The 20,882-nt window shown below is 38.0% G+C and overlaps 1 protein-coding gene across 2 annotated transcripts in view; it reads left to right on the forward strand.

The window, feature by feature from the left end:
* Positions 1-19,467, forward strand: part of LOC115218643 (inhibitor of growth protein 1) — a 26,026-nt gene extending 6,559 nt beyond the window's left edge. Inside the window, exons 1-4 of one of the 2 annotated variants that reach the window (XM_036508384.1) lie at positions 3,827-3,951; positions 14,186-14,386; positions 17,270-17,412; positions 18,691-19,467. In XM_036508384.1, the coding sequence (XP_036364277.1) occupies positions 14,191-14,386; positions 17,270-17,412; positions 18,691-18,972 (621 nt within the window). In that variant the 5' untranslated portion in view covers positions 3,827-3,951; positions 14,186-14,190 and the 3' untranslated portion in view covers positions 18,973-19,467. Of the gene's footprint in view, positions 1-3,826; positions 3,952-14,185; positions 14,387-17,269; positions 17,413-18,690 lie in introns of those variants that run through there. The other variant, XM_029788561.2, reaches the window with a different exon arrangement.
* Positions 19,468-20,882: the final 1,415 nt, after the last annotated feature.

The raw sequence follows: 20,882 nt of genomic DNA on the forward strand, positions 1-20,882 counted from the left end.
GCGGCCCGCTTCTCGAAAAAAGGTTGGCTATGCCTATTCTAGAATATTTATTAGTTTCATAAATGAAAGGAAATGTTTACATGTGGGGTAGGGGGAAAACGTGGACAATGTCCAAGAAGTCGGCTTCTCGGGAACATTATCTCTATTCTCCGTCTCTTGACAACGGGCAAAAATATTTCTTTTTGAATATTTAATTGCAAAAATTCACTTCTGTGTCTCTGTTTGTCCACGACGACTTTGGTTTGAAGACGTTGCTATTTAATTTGAAAAGCATGAACACGAAAACTTCTCATTTCTGCTGGTTTGATAAATTAGCCAAGACTGCTGGGGTTGAAGTATGAAGTGGTCACGGTTCTGTTTTTTTTAAAATAGCAAAACAAACATCACAATTTCACCATAAATATCTATATACAGCGTTGCATCTATGATCCCTGATGTCTGCTAAGCTATATATATATATATATATTTAATGTAGTCGTTGGTTACGGCCGGTCAAAAAGTTACCAATAGTTTCACACCTATTATACTCTTAGCAATATCAGCGACTCATTAGACCTGCTGACCGAAGGCACATGACCTGTCTACTAAAGGAGGTCTTGGCCAGTTAGGATTGTGAAATTTCAATATTTGCTTGCTCGGCAGATCTGCTGATATTGCTAAGAGCATGATAGGTGTGAAACCAACGGTATGTTCTGATCGACTATATAACCAACGATAGCATTAAATATTACTGCACAAAAGGCTTTTGGTGTTTGCTTTTTCTTTTCCGGACTAACAAACAACTGACCGATTGGAGAGACAAATATAATGTCATGTGTTTGTATATACTGCACACTTATTTCCTTTTACTAGCTTGGGTTGTGTTTTGGGAGTTTTTGGTTGTCCAATTTGATGTTAAATGTCTCTTCCATTTAGCACACACACACATACATACATACATATATATGTATATATTTGCACCATGTGGAAAATATTCCACCAATATTATCCAAATGATATCGGTATTATGTTTACAATTCACTCAAGACTAGGCCCCCGTGCAATGCGTCCCCTACAAAGGTCGAGATCACATCACATAAGAACATTGCGGACACAGTTTCTTCACTGCAAATGGTCCTGCACTTTTCAATGTTATCCCGAAAGAAATTAAAGTAGAAAAAGACCTCAGAACTTTCAAACGGTACCTGGACAAATTCTACCGGGAAATACCGGATAAACCACCTACGCCTGGATGCGTCTCAACCAGTAACAACTCTCTGCTTGAGTGATCCATTGTGTCCCGAAATAATTAACTAAAAGACTTTTCCCAGGTGGTGCTATTGAGTTAGTCATGGCCTGGGCCCATAATGGTCGAAACCAATTTAAGTTATTGTGTTAACGTTTTTCGACAAAATGTCATTTAAAAGAAGGGATTTTAGCGAGTAGTGAGGAAACAAACTCGGGGCCGCCAAACAGTACCCATTCCTATATGCATGTGTATAAATCACATACGTATAATAAACATTTTTTTAGCATAATTGTTGAGTCGCTATCATCCGGTGCAATGTAGCTGTGTGATAAGAAGCTTGCTTCCTAACCACATGGTTCTGGGTTCACAGTCCCACTGCATGATACCTTGGGCAAGTGTCTTCTACTATAGCCTTGGGCCGACCGAAGCTTTGTGAGTGGATTTGGTAAACGGAAACTGAAAGAAACCCGTCGTGGTAATTCAGTAAAGGGACATAACTAAATATGCCAAAGTATGTTGTCGGATACTTTACTTTTGTCACTCGTCGTCATCTTTATCTGTTATTTACAACTGATTTCTAGCTTCGCTTTGGAGGAAAGGATTATTTCCTCGACTTAGCAAAACTATCTATTTGTATCTCTCACACATAAATCTGTATTTCTGACTGGTTATCTAGCTATCATGTCTTACTGCTTTCATAAAACATTGCAGCATATATAATATATATAAACTGAACGTAAACCATATATATATAGAGAGAGAGGCAGTAGGAGATTCTGTAATTGCTAGCGATATTCGCTTCACAGACTGGTCTTGTTGGTAGTCCTGCTATAGGGTCAGTGGTTACTTTATGGTCCTTGCGAAGTCCATACAGTGCCGGGATATCGTTGTTCCAGGCTTAGAAATTGTTTGCTGTACGTTTCTGGGGTCCCAGAACAATTGTCCACATCATCATCATATATATATGCATGTTTGTGTTTGTCCCCTTGTCACCGCTTGACAACCGGAGTTAGTGTGTTTGTGTCCCCCGTAACTTAACAGTTCGGCAAAGGAGACCGATTAAATAAGTACTAGATTTTAAAAAAGAAGGCCTGGGAGTCGATTCGTTCGACTAAAACTCTTCGCGGTGCTCCAGCATGGCTACACACACACACTCTCTCTCTGTGTGTAACAAATTATGTGTAACGGGCGGTACTTTATCTTTTTCCTATAACAAATAAGATTAGGGAATTGTACACTGCTGCTTTTTCGCGTCGAGAGCATTGAGGGAACTAGGCGAACAGGGCACCTCCATTTAGGGACAAGAATGGGCTCGAATCTGAGTTGTGGCAGTAAGCATTAGTTACCGTCTTACTTGATACCACTCTTTAGTATCTGAATTCTCGTTATGTTTACAAATGGATATTGTCAATCCAAAATATTTAAAACACTCGACCTCCGAGACGCCTGCAGACTGGAAAAGTAAATATGTCCTGATGAGTTTCGGTTCCACTTTCCTCTTAGTAAGCCTTACAGTTTCGTTTTGTCCGCACGAAAGACATAAACGTCCACAATTTATTTTTTCATTAACTACAGATTCGAAGTTGTGTCCATTATAAATCAGTGTATGTTTCTTTGTTGGGAAAATTAAAAAAGAAAGCAGCAACCCGTTTTGTAAAATATAGAGGACAGTATGATGTAGTATTTGTTTATCAAATTCGTCCCAAAACATTGAGAGGTAAAGTCTGCTATACACACACGTGTGTGTATGTATGTACACTGGAATCTACAAGTTTTTTTTCATTCTCTCTGTTTATTTTCCCTTATTCCTTTTTGTTGAAGAGCGTAGGGTCGAAACGTGAATTCTATTATACGGGTTAAAATTTTTTTTTTGTTAATAATCAGTAGAAGTTACAGTGACTAAAGGGCCGAAAGTTTCGTGCGTTAATTTCTGTCAATTATTAATTAAAAACCGTGTGTCTCTGTGTGTAAACCGTGTCCCGCATGGAGGAATGAAAGCTCAGCATTTTTAATGGTAAATTGGCCCATTTATAAGTTTCATTCCACTTCTCTTAAATATTAAAGACCTAGAAATGAAAACCAGCTCCTTCTCTTATCTGAAACGGAAAGTGAACTAAGCTTTGTTCCTTTTAAAGGTAATAACAGGTAGTATTTAATTGTTTGAATTTATGAGTAAAGGAACTGAATTCAGGCCTGACTTCCAGTTTTGCGAATTCACTTCGTACGGACAATGAAAAACGAAAATAAAACTTTGGAATGATGCAAGAAAGTATTACACTCTGAATATTAATGGTAAAGATAAAATGACAGCTTTTCCCCGTCCCCAAATTTTAGCGAATAAGCAGGACTGGGTGTTTATACATTGATGGTCGTTTTAGGATTAACTAAAGAAAACCAGTCTACACGGATGTTATACGTGTCTAAGACATCATTTCATCTGAGTTTTCTTTTTTGCTCGTTATTCTTTCTTCCATGCTCTCCTCTAAATATTTTCTTAATACTTCAGAATACTCCAATATTCTTCAACTTTGTCCTCAACTGGATTGTGTGGATTTGTGCATTTGAAGATTTCCTGGATATTACTGTGGGATGATTGTTTTATGAACACTGACATTGATTGTGCTGATAACATCACAATAATTGGTGAAAACTAATGTGAATATCCAATCAGCCATTGAAAGCCTCAGTTAATCGAAGTTTTTGAACTCAGACATATCCCATAGGTGAGACCCCATGATATTGGAATTTAGTTTGTATGCAGAAGATTCCCTTGAGGAAATTTGAGCTCATGACCTCCCAGCAAGTAGATATATCTCACTTCTATTCAGTTGCAAATACCTCCCCTTGACTGCTTGCTGCATTTTTTTCATACTGCTACTGTCATTTGTCCCATCATTACCAGTAGTCAAGCTTGAAATTAATTCATAAAACTTCAGGAAATAGTTAATTCAGGTGCGTATATATTTCATGCAAGTGCTGTAGAGTGATGGTAAACTCCGTCTGCAATGCAGGTTCAGTTCCTGTTTGGAAAATTTATTTTACTCTTTCTTTATATCTGCAATTTCTAGTCCTTCAGGCTGACTTGGGCTTCTAATACACTACTTGAAGATAAATAAAGCAGTAGGTGTTGACTCAACAAACTATCAAATTTGGATTGATTTTAATGCATGCACCATATAGTGGCAGTGTGCACCTAGTAAGTTGAATTTACTTAAATGATTTAGTTACTAGTTAAGCAATTTTATTTCACTTGACTTGCATTGTTACAATTTTTATCCATTGTCATTAGCCTCGAGCAGGATAAACTTTTAATTAAGCTAAAACATGAGACAGGGTGGATGGAACCTCTGTGCACTTACTCAACCTTCTAGAATTAGCACCAAATTATCATTAAACAACACCCTATTTACTTACTTAAACTCTTCACTCACTATGGTACTGAGGCCATCAAAACTTTTCCTCACTGATCTTGACTCTGGGCTGTCGTCCTCTCCCAGGCCTTGTTGGTTTTGAATTATTGTCAATGCTTCTCTAACGTCGCTTTTTTCTTAGTAGGAGTGTTGGTCATGCACGAATTCATTTTTACCTCTAGGAAGATGTGGCCCACATTAGTTTGGCCTCTGTCCTTTGACTTGTCCAGCCTGAGAAACCCTACTAGGAGCTTACACTCCACTGCCATATCTCTCAGGATCATTGAGGTACACAACCCACCATGCTGCAACAAGGACTGGACCTTGTGCAGGGAACAACAACCCACTAACTCTCCCCCCCCCAAAAAAAAAATCAAAATCAAAGAAAGAATATCCTGTTTGGATTGCCTTTTGATCTTAGGTCTGCTCTCTGACTTTTGACTTTGGGTTAAACAACTACAGTATAAAAGGGCATTTTCATTCAGTGTCTGTCACTGGAATCAGGCATGAGCAACTGTGCTTGAGAAGCAGGTTGCATGGGAATTGGTTCATCATCAGGTGGGTAGCTCTACTGACAAAATTCAATGTAAAATTTCAGAAAGTCCTATGGGTCACATGTGGTTTGTGTGCCACAGCTTTTCTCATGATTGACTTTTATACTGTGAATAGGAGGAGGTTTGTTTCTTTCTCTCTAATATTTTTTCTCTCAATTTGGAATTTAGAATTGGTAAAGTTGGTGTTTTCATAAACCAAGATACAATTGTATTGAGCCTGAAATTGGAATATAATAAAAGAACTAAAATTTTGTTTATGAATTAAAATCTGATTTTTAGTTTTGATTTGGTTTTTACTCCTTACCCCTTCTGGTTTTTTCTTCTTTTTTTTATGCGGTTCAAAGTATGCGTGTATTGATGAATGGTCAGTTATGACATGATGCTAGAGTCTGGGGGTTTCAGTGTTTTACTAGTAATTACATAAGATTATCTAATTGGAGTAAATTAGTTTGCAGTGAGAAAATCATAAAGTTCTAGGCAAGTCCATTAATGATAAAGGTAAAATAATTCAATCCACCTGCCCAACACGAGAATTGAGATCCTAAAATCATGATGCCATTTAAAAGGCACAGGTGCTTGTACCACTTAAGCACTTGTGATGGTGCCACATTAAAAGCACCCACTATACTCTGGAGTGATTGGCATTAGGAAGGGCATCCAGCCATAGAAACCAGGCTGAAACAGACTGGAACCTGATGCAACCTCTGGTCTTTCCAGTTCTTGTTAAGCTGTCCTACTCGTGCTAGCATGGAAAACATGTTAAATGATGATAATGATGATTTTGTGAACTTGTACTTACTTTATACAGACTGTTGCTAATTTACATTTACAGATAGCAAATGAATGGTAAAGTTGGTAAGGTATTGGAGAGTTTGTAGCAGGTCATGAGGTCTTCATTACCAGTTACAGACATTAAGTTGTGTCTCCTGGCAAGAAATTTAACCCTTTCATTACCGTTTTCCGATTGAAATTCACTGTCATACACGGTAATAAAATATCAGATACTGTTTTTCAATGCTAATAATGTATATCTGAAGAGAATCTGTGACTTTGCAAGAATGTTGGAATCTTTCTTCAGTTTTCATGCTGTAGCTATGAATAACTTTACTTTTGGGATGCAAGCTATTGTTGAAATGTTACCTCTCTGCTAAGTTTTTTGTTTTTATTTTTGGTATTCTGAAAATTGCAGTGTAAAACAACAGATACTTTTGTTCGTGGGTTGCTTTTTTTCTGTAGAATTTCTCTTTTTTGAGTCTACCATTGTTAAGTTGCAGCCAACTTGGACAATTGGGCCCCATGATTTAGGTCCTGTAGCTGGTGCTTACCAAATCTTTCCATGTATGAATAAATAAAAATATAGTCAAGTAAATTACTGATGATAGAGGGTGCACTATATAATTAATGTGTATTTTGTATTGCTGAGTTCAAATGCAGTTTGGCGCTCTCTTTGACACAATTCTGGAATCTCCAGGGTAGGTGGAACTTTGTAGCCCTAAAAAGCAATTCAATGTAAAACCTACAACTTGCTGGTCACTGGTCCACTGTGGTCAGACCTCCAAGTCTAAAGAGTGGGATTGGACTGCACTGACTGGCTCAGACTTTAAAACCTAAGTGCAAGCAGGAAGAAAAACCCTGTAGTGTCAACGATTAGTTTACACAATAGCTTGAGGACCTGAAGAAACTGCCATCACTATTGAATTCAAATTCAAGCATGGGCCTGCAGAAGTCAACAATTAGCTGCTCTGTTATTCATCTTCAGGTACTTACTATTGAATCAAGGTCCTAGTTTTGATTGGCACCGGTCTTGAATGACTAGCTTGCTGTTCTATGTAAGTTCATTATCCATAGGCATCTATCACTAATGGACATATTACAAGACTGTCAAGCTTCTATGAAGTTGCTTGATTGGCAACAAATACCTGTCAAATCTCATCCTGGCACCTAAAAAAAAAAAAGAATGAGTGCTACATTGTATAATATAGTCCTAAATAGACCACACCTGAAAAAGAAAAGAAAAAAAGGACAAAATGGACATGGTCACATTGATTTTGGTCATAGATTATGGCTGACCGGGTGCTAAAAAACAAAAACTACTCAGCTGTGAAAGATCTCATGGTGAAGACGATGTGGTTTAGTCGCAGGTCAACCCTAACTGAGCAAACTTGTGAGCAAAAGCATTCTAGTTTATTTTTCTGAAGACAGTTGGAGATTTGGTTGCTATTTCTGGTGTAGTGAGTGAATCCATATAAAGCTCCTTCATTGATTTGTAATAGTGAGTAAGGTTGTGGTAGTAGCATTGATGATGATGATGATGACGATGACGATGATAGTGATAGTGTCATCATTGCCTTCATCAGTGTCTGTATCAAACTTTTCATCTACAACAGCATGTACTTGATACAGCTTTGATAGTGAATTCATCCTTCATCATCACACAGTACAGCTGTATAAAAAGAGATTTGAATGCACTACTGTGAGTACAGGAGAGTTAGCTATGCAGTTCTCTAATGGCTTTGATTAAATGAACTGTGTTTATCTATGTATGGTACCTCTTTACAACTAAGTGGTGGGCAGCTGTTTAAGAATAGTCAGAATTGCAGTGTAGGAGCAGAGACTAATTGTGATCTGTGAAACCTGAATATAAGTAAAAGCATTGTGCACAAGGCGTAGCCGTGCGATTAAGAAGTTTGCTTTGTAACTACAGTTTCAGGTTCAGTCCCACTGTCCAGCATCTTGGACAAGTGTCTTCTACTACAGTCCCCAGGCCAACCACTGTTTTGTGAATGAATTTGACAGAATCTGTGGAAGCCAGTTGTCTGTGCGCGCACACACACACGCTTGTGCATATATGTATTTATGTCCCACTCTCTTCTAACACTTGGCAACTAGTGTTGGTTTGTTTACATCCCTGTAATGTAGCAGTTCAGTTGATGAAAGATAGAATAAGTACCTGACTTAACCCTTTAGCATTCAGATTACTTTGCCAAATACAATGCTTATTTATTTACACAATAATGAATTAGTCCTGCATTATTGCAGAGCTTCAAGAGGTCAGTGATATGATTCTTTATTTTTAGAATGACATTGTAGGATAGGTGTGATAGGCTGGATCTGACTGGTTTAAACATAAAACGGCTTGAATATTAGGGCCTGATAAGGCCGTTTAAATACTAAAGGGTTATAAGTAACAAGTACTGGAGGAGATTCAATTTCCCTCTTCAAGGCATTACCCCAGCATGGCCACAGTCCAGTGACCTAAACAAGTAAAAAGTAAAAGCAAAAAGATAAATAAATAGTTTCAATTAAATTCATTAACAAATTGATCTTGTGTCTCTGGTTAGGGTTTATTTGAGGGTGACAATGTTGGCATTCATTGAGTTAAAGCACATTCCAAACATTACCATTTTGTCATTCTTTTTTAATGAGCCTTCTTCTCAATGGGCCTATATTACATGCTTTAATATGCACTTAAAACTTCTGTTTAACTGCTGAAATTGGGTTGTATCTAATACGCCTGGGCGTCTTTTATGCCATCCAGTATAGTAGTAACTATTGATTTGATTGGATGGGAATGGATGGGAAGATTACAATCTATACATTAGAAGTCAGTTTCAGTCTTGCTTGCTTGCTTGCAATGTTACCCAGGCAAATAAGCGCATAATGGGAAAATACTATGAATTAAGTTTACCCTGAAATGTTAATGGGAACGGAATGAAACAATTTTCGCGTAAATTGGAGCTGTAGTTATTGAGATATTCGGGGTTTGGGGTATAAATACCCACAACGGTGCATAACGTGAAAATGTTCCGAATTTAACTTCATTCGGGAAGGGAAGAAACTCTAAGCTTTCGATTAGACTGATTTGTTTTTTGTTTTTTTTACCGTAAATATATATACATACAACCTTCGACAGAGTAACAGTCATATATACAACTTGAACAGACATACATATCAGTACATAAACATACGTTTACATATACACACACGCAGACACGTCTACACAATTACATAGGTAAATTCTCACATGGAAAGCAAACTTTAAATGATGATGATATATATATCTTTGTGTGTGTGGACATCATAGAAATTTAGAAACTTCAAAATAACTCTATTTTTGGAGTGGTGAAAGATGAAGCTAGTGTTAATATTGAGTGGCTCTTTGGAAAGACAAGCTTTCAACTTATACTATCCAAAGGTTTTTTTTTAAATGATATTTACACTCTTATTACTCTATTATTTATAGCTTTATCCGCTTTATATACTTCGTCTTCTTTTCATTGGATATATATATATATATATAAATATTTAAGTAGATAAATGAATTATCTTATTACGGATAATTCGAAAGATAACCGATACCTGGGTAGCAAACTCACAACAGAAAGAACACGGTTGAAGTTACGACCATAGGGCAAATACTCCGTGCCTTAGTGTGGAAATTTGAAGTTTAATTTAATATTATAAGTATAGGAAAAAATGGAGCTGAGCGAAGATTTAACAAAATTCCTTTATTTTATTTTCGACATATGTTTCGAAGTCTGCAAAATTCCTAATTCCAAATGAATAAGGAGTCCATTATGCAGCTTTCTCATCAGGAGAGAAATAAGTACTAGGCTTCCAAAGAATAAGTCCTGGGGTCGATTTGCTTGACTAAAGGCAGTGCTTCAGCTGCATAATGGACTCCTTATTGATTCGGAATTAGGAATTTTGCAGACTTCGAAATATATGTCGAAAAGAAAATAAAGGAATTTTGTTAAATCTTCGCTCAGCTCCATTCTTTCCTATACTTATAATATATATATATATATATATATATATATATATATCATCTTCATTTAGCATCTGCTTCCCTTGTTGGCATGGCTTGGACAGTTTGACAGGAGGTGGCAAACCAAGGGTCTGCACCAAACTTCACTATATGTTTTGGTATGGTTGTCCTTCCTAACACACACACATGTACGCACACACACTCTCTCTCTCTTACTTTCTGTTTAAAAGCATCCATTTATAGTGTAAGCAGTATGCAACATGTGTTCAACTCAAAAATTGTAACCATTCCGTCTCTAATACTTCTTTTAATAAATACATAGGCGTGGACATAATAAATATCGCAAACTTTCGTCCTCTCCTTTCTTCGCCATAGTATACCATAAAAACCCATGTAATTTGCACACCTGTGTAATTTATGCAGGTGATTTTCAGGATAACATTTATTAAAAAAAAGCTTCTACTCATGTAAAATTCACACCCAAAAGTTTTCAGAATTGCCAATATAACCAGGGGTAAAAGGTTTTCAATTTAGTTGTATTTAGCATTTCGCTTGCTTATCTCTTTTACTCTTTTACTTGTTTCAGTCAGTTGACTGCGGCCACGCTGAAGCACCGCCTTTACTCAAGCAAATCGACTCCAGGACTTATTCTTTGGAAGCCTAGTACTTATTCTATCGGTCTCTTTTGTCAAACTGCTAAGTTACGGGGACGTTAACACACCAGCATCGGTTATCAAGTGATGTTGGGGGGGACACAGACACACAAACATATACACACACATACATATATATGACAGACTTCTTTCAGTTTCCGTCTACCAAATCCACTCAAAAGGCTTTGGTCTAGGTGAGACTATAGTAGAAGACACTTGCCCAAGGTGCCACGCAGTGGGACTGAACCCGGAACCATGTGGTTGGTAAGCAAGCTACTTCCCACACAGCCACTCCTGCACCTATTATGATTAGATTTTATTAAATTTTCAATAAATGAAGATAATTTCTGTTTAACACGTATCACATTGAAAGCTATTAAATTACAAAATGTTTATGTTGTTTATAATAAACTTTATTTTATATTTCTTGCCCACAAGAGATTAGCATACTAATGTCCGATCTTTAGCATACTGCTGTGTGTGTTCTCAAATCACAATCTAAGGATAAGTTGTTGATAAGAATTACTAACAAAAACAAAGCTGATAAATATGCACAGGTGTTGCAAATTATATTTAATTACCAATAACCATCAGCTTGGATGACGCTTTACTCAACTGACAGAGGAAGGTGACCGATCAAACTAATTATATAAGCAGAAATCTTTTACACCTACTGTTTTCGGAACCTTTGATACAGAGTATCGAAATTTTAATCCGTTTCACACTTATAAAATGTTAAGCAAACTTTAAATTTTGTCATTATACCATTATTGTCAGTATGGGCAAGACTTATTGTTTACTGCGAAGGAGAAATTAAATATGTTAGTTAGTTAATTTTTTGGCTCAAAAAGCAAAAAGCAAGGCCATGTAGGGGGACATGGAGTTATGTACAGGGTGGTGTTCATGCAAAGAGTTCAGGCCATTTCTGGTCAAGAGAGACTTTGAACCGAGCGGTCGTTGGTAGCTTATTCCACGGATCCGCAACCCGGACGGAGAAAGCCCCTCTCCTTCGATTGAGGTGAAATCGTCCGTGACAGTAGATCTGCTGGAAGGTTTTTAATGTTAATGAAGCCAATGTTAGAAATTGGTGTAAACAATACGACAAACTAGTAATAAACAGACAAAAATAAAAACATGCGATTAAGATTATCCATATCATTACATTTTTTCTGTCAGGAATATCCATATCACCATGTATGTCCATGGTGCTCCTTTGCAATAGGCAGAAACTCCAAGCAATGTAAAATATGGCCCAGACCATGTTTACCACCATGAACATCAGACTTCAAAAAGTAGTTAACCATTTAATGGTTTTAGTAAATTTATACAGAAAAGTACTCATTATATGAGGTTGTCAAGTATGAAATTTGTAGTAAGGTATATGGTAAACTTTGACAGCTGCTCATTTTGTGTCATTATTATATTTTGACAATCTTTATTTTTTATTAGAAAGCTGACACATCTATTTCTTTATTCTAACTCATTTTGCACTTTATAAAGTATTTATAAATCGTTTTTTGCTGTTTTTGTTTAGAGATGGCTAAGTTGGAAATTCATACAGTTTTGAAATATGAGTTCTTTCTTGGAAATACAGCATCACAGACAGCTTGGTATATTAATGGAGTATTTCATTCTAATGTTATTACACAGCAGACAGTATCAAATTGGTTTGCAAAATTTCGTTCTGGTAACTTTGACCTCACAAATGAGCAGCGCAGTCAACCAGAAACAAAGGTGGATTATGATGTAATGAAAGCCACCGTCGAGTCAGATCCATCTCAAAGTGAATTATCATTGTTGTTTGGTGTTAGCAAGCAAACGATATTGACTCACCTAGTTCAAATTGGTAAAGTGAAAATGTTGGATAAGTGGGTTTCACATGAACTCAATGGAAATCAGAAACAGCAACGTTTGGGAGCTGGCATTATGCTACTTTCTCATCACAAAAATGAATCATTTTTGAATTGAATTGTAACATGTGGTGAGAAATGAATCCAATACAACAACTGTAAATGTTCAGCTAAATGGTTGGACAAAAATGACATTGGCGAAACTACAGGAGCTGTAAGTTTTCTATCATCCACCATACTCACCTGATCTTGCCCCACTGACTACCACTTCTTCCAGAATTTGGATAACTTTTTGATAGGAAAAAAAAATTAAATTCCGACAATGCTGTAAAACAGACCTTCCAAGATTTTATTGACTCTTGTGAAGACCTGTTGAGGCAAGTGAAAATCAAAATCGAAATCGTTCAACATCAATGGAAATTGTAGCTGTGATACCAGTGCCTACGGCACGTAAGAGAACCATCCGAACGTGGCTGTTGCCAGCGCTGCCCCGAGTGGCCTCCATGCCGGTGGCACGTAAAATGCACCATCTGATTGTGGCTGTTCCCAGCCTCGTCTGGCCCCGTGCCGGTGGCATGTAAAAAGCATCATCCAATCGTGGCCGTTTGCCAGCCTCGTCTGGCACTTGTGCAGGTGGCACGTAAAAAGCACCCACTACACTCACGGAGTGGTTGGCGTTAGGAAGGGCATCCAGTTGTAGAAACACTGCCAGATCAGACTGGGCCTGGCGCAGCCTTCTGGCTTCCCAGACCCCAGTCGAACCGTCCAACCCATGCTAGCATGGAAAACGGACATTAAACGATGATGATGATGATGATAGATTGCCAGGCTTTTACAGTTACAGGCTGGACAAGCTACAGCTGAAATGGCAAAAGTGTATTAACAATATGGGTGCATACTTTGAATAAAACTATTCCTTGTATTTATAAAACATTAGCAAACTTTTTTCTTTTCTACAAATTTCCTACTTGACGACCTAATACCGTCCAGCATAAATAAAAGTCAACTTCATTATATTTGTTCTGTAAAAACTTATTCTGACATTAAATGAGTCAACTTCTGGTATGAATGTTTACGTTTTGTACAACTTTTTTTTTCAACCAAAAAATTTTCAAAAACAACTCTGGAAATGATCTACTCATGTAATTTACACACACACCCTAAAGTTTATTTCTATTTTTGCAAAAAGAAAAAAAAGTGTGTAAGTTACATGAGTTTTTATGGTACTTGTAAAGTTTCTTGAATTTAATTTATAATGTCCGTTGCCAGCCTCGCCTGGCCCTCGTGCCGGTGGCACATAAAAAGCACCATCCGTTCGTGGCCGTTTGCCAGCTCTGTCTGGCACCTGTACGGGTGGCACGTAAAAAGCACCCACTACACTCACGGAGTGGTTGGCGTTAGGAAGGGCATCCAGCCGTAGAAACACCGCCAGATTTGACTGGGCCTGATGAAGCCTTCTGGCTTCACAGACCCCAGTAGAACCGTCCAACCCATGCTAGCATGGAAAGCGGACATTAAACGATGATGATGTAAAGTTTCTTGAATTTAATTTATAATGCTAGAGATGATGATCTCCTGGGGCTACAAGCTACAGTAACACCCACCCTTAGTGGTTAGCCATATTGAGATGGCTAGTATACTTTACATTGTCATGCAGTTACTGTTTACATCTCGTTCAGAGATTTATTATTACATTTTTATCCTTTTCATTTTATGTTCCAGAAATTATGCAAGATATTAATCGCCATCATTTGTGTATGTATGAAGCCGATGGCCCTGCAAAGCGGAAGTCCTTCATTATATTCCAACGTGCATTGTTAAGGTTCCAAGAAATAGGGGATGAAAAGCTAAACATGATGACCCTTATTATCGATCTAATTGAGAACCGGTCCCGGCAGCTGGAACAAGACCGAGAAAACCTAGGTAAGTCACATTTCTATGTTTATTCTTTATATGAATCATATCTCTGCTTCATATTGCTAATTGCTAATTATTCAATCAACTGAAGAAGAAAATTTCAGTTTCACAATATATAAACAAAAATATTGGTAAACATAAAAAAAAATGTGTTTAGGTTTCTTTGTTTCTGCATATGTGTGTGTGTGTGTGTCTGTATGTGCGTATATATATGTATATATATATATATCATCATTTAGCGTCCGCTTTCCATGCTAGCATGGGTTGCATGGTTCAACTGGGGTCTGGGAAGCCAGAAGGCTGCACCAGGCCCAGTCTGATCTGGCAATGTTTCTACGGCTGGATGCCCTTCCTAACGCCAACCACTCCGTGAGTGTAGTGGGTGCTTTTTACGTGCCACCGGCACAGTTGCCAGACGGGGCTGGCAAATGGCCACGGTCGGATGGTGCTTTTTACGTACCACACCATCATTTAACGTCTGTTGTCCATGCTGGCATAGGTTAGATGGTTTGACCAGAGCTGGTAAACCAGGGGGTTGCACTAGACTCCAGTCTGATTTGACATTGTTTCTATGGCTGGATGCCCTTCCTAACACCAACTACTTAACAGTGTGCTGGTGCTTTTACATGGCACCATAAATATATATACATACATATACACAGAGTGAGAGAGCGAGAGAGATAAGCATAGGCATATTTGATTGTTGAAAAATCTTGCTTCTCAACTATGTGGTCTCAGGTTCAGTCTCACTGTGCTGGACTGACCAAGGCCTTGCGAGTGGCTTTGGTAGATGAAAACTGAAAGAACTTTGCTCAGTATGTATGTATGTATGTATGTGTGTGTATACATGTGTGTTTATGTGTCTACCCTTGTCTTGACATTACATGATGGCTGCAAATGAGCATCATTGTCACACAAGCAAAGTTGTTTGTTTTCAGTTTTTCATGAAGCACATTTCTACTATGGGAAAATATTATCTTGCTTGGAAACAGGTGAAGGTTGGTAAGAGGAAGATACCTGGCTGTAGAAAATTCGCCTCAATAAATTCTGTCTGAGCCATGGAAGCATGGAAAAGTAAACACAATGTTAAAGATGATGATACTGATTATATATATATCTGTGTGTGTGTATGTGTGAAGGTGCATGGCTCAGTGGTAAAAGCATTGGGCTCACAATCATGAGGTAGTGAGTTCAATTCCCAGACCAGGCTGTGTGTTGTGTTCTTGAGCAAGACACTTTATTTCATGTTGCTCCAGTTCACTCAGCTGTAGAAATGAGTTGCAACGTCACTGGTTCCAAGCTGTATCGGCCCCTTTGTCTTTCCCTTGGATAACATCTGTGGCATGGAGAGAGGAGGCTGGTATGCATGGGTGACTGCTAATCTTCCATGAACAATCATGCCTAGGCTTGTACCTCAGAGGAGAACTTTCTAGGTTCATCCCATGGGCATTCATAACTGAAGGGGGTCTTTTTTTAATATATATGACTGGCCTGGTGCAGCCTTCGGGCTTGCCAGACCCCAGTTGAACCGTCCAACCCATGCTAGCATGGAAAGCGGACGTTAAACGATGATGATGATGATGATGTATACAGGATGTGATGAATAAATTGTCCTCTAAATTATGCAAAAATAAAAAATAACACTGACATTTCATTTTAACAGATATATTTACCAAAATTAGATAAAAATATCTTCAAATACTAAAGAGTAAATTTATTCAATAAAATCACCATTGGCTTCAACTACAGCCTCCAGACGACTTTGGAATCTCCTGCAACTCTTCTGGACGGTCTCCTTGTTTAAGTTGGTGAATGCAGCCATAATCCTTGCCATCAGTTCATCTTTGGTGTTACAAGGAGTTTCGTTGGTCTCTAGCTCAATTGCACCCTACACATAATAATCAAGAGGGTTGCACTCTGGAGTGTTAGGTAGCCAGATGTTAGGGGTGATGTATCTGACAGCCACGACTGGATTCTCCTGCATGTGTGGCATGATGCAGAATCCTGTTGCCAGACATAGGGTCTTGCAGTAGCCATCCTCTTGACCCAGGGCAACACTACCTCCCCCAGGGACTTGATGTAGGCCTCTGTGTTGAGTTTGAGGCCTTGTGGGAAGATGAATGGAGGCATAACATCGCCATCACTAGTGATCACTTCAAACACCATGATGTTGACTGGATGTTTGATTTTTTGACACTCGTGGTACATGTCCTTAGATTGTACTGTCCTCAGATTGACACTCAAACACTCTGAAATGTTCGTATTGGAGCTTCCAGCGTAAATGCCAAGCAGTACAGCATGTTGTTTCCAAATTTCTGGCAAAGTGAATTGCATCATGGTGCTGTTTTTCTCACAGACAGTGCCTAACTGATCCTACTAAACTATACAGTGAACAAAATCAAGTACAGACACTGCGTATGTGTGAAATTAAAAATAGAAAATGGCAACAATTTACCCATCGCACTGTATATATAATAGTGTATGTATATAATATGTGCGTGTGTATATATCTATATGAAATGATATATAAGTATACATTTTTATATATATATATATATATATATAAATATCATCATCATCATCGTTTAACGTCCGCTTTCCTTGCTAGCATAGGTTGGACGGTTTGACTGTGGGCTGGCGAACCAGATGGCTGCACCAGGCTCCAGTCTTGATCTGGCAGAGTTTATACAGCTGGATGCCTTTTCTAACGCCAACCACTCCGAGAGTGTAGTGGGTGCTTTTACGTGCCACCGGCACGGGGGGCCAGTCATGCGGTACTGGCAACGACCTCGCTTGAATTTTTTTTTATGTATATATATATATATATATATTATAGATCTGTATTCATTATGAATTATTTAAAAAAAATTTTTTAAAATCTTTTTCCAGATCCTTCTTTAGGGAAAGACAATGATAAAGAAGATTTGACCAATGCTAAAGTCAAACAGGAAAATGACAGAAATGAGAAAGCAGGCAGCAAAAGACAGCGCCGACAAAAGACACATGATATTAGTAAAGATGAAGAGAAGAAGGTAATAACTGTATGTTAAACTATTGAGAATTATTAGCTCTTCTCTTATATCAGCATGGCTTTGTGGTTAAGAAGTTTGCTTTGCAACCTGGTTTGTGGTTCAATCCCACTGCACAACACCTTGGGCCAGTGTCTTGCAATATAGCTCCCGTCTGACAAATGCCTTGTGAGTGGATTTGGTGGATGGAAACTGTGTAAGCCTGTTTGTATGTGTGTCTTTGCATCTTTGTTAGTTCCCTCTCCTACAGTTGATAACTGGTGCTGGTTTGGTTATGTCCCTGTAACTGTATGGTTTGGCAAAAGGATTGATAGAATAATTACCAAACTTTAGAAAGTACTGGGGTTGATACTCTACGAGGCAGTGCCTAAGCATGGCCACAGTTTTATAACTGAAACAAGTGAAAGATAAAAAAGATATCAAACCATAATGTTGCTACTTATGGGTTCCCAACAATTACTAATTCGCTACATTTATGATGGTGAAAGTGACTTTAGAGCAGTGGTTTTGAACCTTAGGGTTCCACCAGTACAGTCCAGGGGTTCCGCAAGAAGTTACAAAACTGCTTAAATCAGCAGTAATTTTTAATTCTCCTGTGCAGATATGTGTGCATAAGACTATTAAATTATTGCACAGGGGTTCCCCGAGCCAGTGGAATGTTTCCTTGGGGTTCCGCTCCAGCAAAAAGTTTGAAAAGCACTGCTTTAGAGCATACATCTATGCAACTTGGAAAGAGAATATACAAGAAATTCTTATTCAAAAGCATAGGAGAACTTAACTCAAATAGTGAAGTTGTTGAGGGGGATTAACTCTGCAGTTCTCAGAATTAAAATCATATATTTGAAGAAAAGTTTTCTGAAAATAAACTTATTATTATTACAGTGGAGCCTCAGTTTATGAATTTAATTCATTCCTGAAGGACATTCATTACTCCTTTCAGGGTCAGTAAAATAAGTACCAGTTGAAAACTGGGGTCAATGTAATTGATTATCTCTCTCTTCCAAAATTTTAGGCCTTGTGCCTATAGTAGAAAGGATTATTATTATTGTTGTTGTTGTTAAGGTGTCGAGATGGCAGAGTTGTTAGCATGCTGGGCAAAATTCCTAGCAGTATTTCATCTGTTGCTATATTCTAAGTTGAAATTCTGCTGAGGTCACCCTTCATCCTTTCAGGGTCAATGAATTAAGTACTAATGAAACACTACAATTGATGTAATTGATTAGGCCCTGTGCCTTTAGTAGAAGAGATTATTATTATTATTATTATCATTTTCTGTTTCAGGAGGAGAAAGACAGAGTGCCAAGAAAGAAGAAGAAGAGGAAAACTAAGAAAGAAAAGGAAAGTGAGAAATCTCCAATTGATCCGCCTATCGATCCTGATGAGCCAACATACTGTGAATGTAACCAGGTGTCGTACGGAGAGATGATCGGCTGTGATAACGACTTGTGTCCTATAGAGTGGTTTCACTTCAGCTGTGTAAACTTGACTTCCAAACCAAAGGGGAAGTGGTACTGTCCAAAATGTCGTGGGGACAAGAGCAATGTGAAACGACAGGACAAGTAGCTCTCAATCTGTCCCTTTTCCTGAACAACTCATCTCATCCCTCATGTGTGCTTGTGTGTGTGTGTGTGTGTGTGTGTGTGCATGTGTGTCTATCTCTGTGCCATGTATGTTTCAGTTTTTTTAATATACCATGGTGCAGTTACTCTCAACCATTACATTCAACAAGAACCGACAGCAACATCAGTAATAACAATAAAAAATTAAAAAAATGAAAGCAACAAATATCTTGTTCAGTAAGACACTTCTCACATTCAACAATTTGTTAGGAAAGTATTATTATTATTATTCTAACTCTTTGTTTAGCAGTCCTTCACCACCACCCCCTGCCCACTTCCTGTCTGTTTCTCTCAGTGTACTGTGTGTCTGTGTTCTATTAGGACATGACAACATATTGCTGTCATGGTAACTTAGTTTTTCTTTACCCCTTCCACCCCATGTCTTCTAGTGTAATGTGACTAAACAAGACAAAAAAAAAAGAAAGGAAGAAAAATGATAGTCAGTTGGTTGTTGAGTGAGTAACTGAAAGTGAAGTTAAGATGGACATATATACATGAAAAACATCAGTCAGTTTGGTTGTGGATTATAGCACTGGCAATTTATTGTAACCTATATTATTAGCATTATTATTGTTATTATTAGGCATTGAATGAGCAGAATCGTTAGCACGTCAGACAAAATGTTTAGTGGCATTTCGTCCATCTAAGTTCAAATTCCACTGAGGTCAACTTTACCTTTCATCCTTTTGGGGGTCGATAAATTAAGTACCAATGAAACATGGGTTGGTGTAATCAATTAGTCCCCTCCCACCAAATATCAGGCTTTGTGCCTATAGTCAAAAAAGATTATTATTATTATTATTAGGCAGTGAATGAGCAGAGTTGTTAGTATGTCAGACAAAATAGCTTAGTAGCATTTCGAAGTACTGGGGAACATAATTCACTGCTCTGTCCCACTCAAAATTGCTGGCCTTGTGTCAAAATTTGAAGCAATTATTATTATTATTATTAAGGTGGCAAGCTGGCAGAATTGTTAGCATGCTGGGCGAAATACTTAGCAGCATTTTGTCTGCCGCTATGTTCTGAGTTCAAATTCGACCTTGCCTTTCATCCTTTCAGGGTCGATAAATTAAGTACCAGTTGCGTACTGGGGTCGATCTAATAGACTGACCTCCTCTCCAGAAATTTTGGGCCTTGTGCCTATAATAGAAAGGATTATTAATATTATTATTTTTATTAGATGAGTTGGCAGAACTGTTAGCACATGAAACGAAATGCTGAGTGACATTTTGTCAGTCTACATTCTGAGTTCAGATTCCACTGAGGTTGACTGTACGTTTCGTTCTTTTGAGATTGATAAAATAAGTACCAGTTGAACTCTGGGGTTGATGTAATTGACTTATCCACTCCCCACAAAATTTCAAGCTTTCTGCCTATAGTAGGAAAGGATTATTATTAACACTCTGGGAAAAATGCTTAGTGGTGGTATTCCGTCTGTCGCTACATTCTGAGTTCAAATTCTGCCAGGGTCGACTTTGCCTTTCATCCTTTCAGGGTTGATTAAATAAGTACCAGTTGTGCACTGGGGTCAATGTAATCGACTTAATCCCTTCCCCCAGATTTGAGGCCTTGTGCTTCCAGTAGAAAGGATTATTATTATTATTATTACTATTATGAGACAGCGAGCTGGCAAAAATTTATATGTCAGATGAAATGCTTAGTGACATTTCATCGGCCTTTATATTCTAAGTTCAAATTCTGCCAAAGTCAGTGTTGCCTTTCATCCTTTCGGGGTCGATAAAATAAGTACCAGTTGAACACTGGGGTTGATGTGATCACCTTTCCCCTTCCTCCGAAGTTGCTGGCCTTGTGCCAAGATTTGAAGCCATTATTATTTTGAGAGAGATAGATAAA

The sequence above is a fragment of the Octopus sinensis genome, linkage group LG13 (assembly GCF_006345805.1).
Source record: "Octopus sinensis linkage group LG13, ASM634580v1, whole genome shotgun sequence".
Classification (NCBI taxonomy): domain Eukaryota; kingdom Metazoa; phylum Mollusca; class Cephalopoda; order Octopoda; family Octopodidae; genus Octopus; species Octopus sinensis.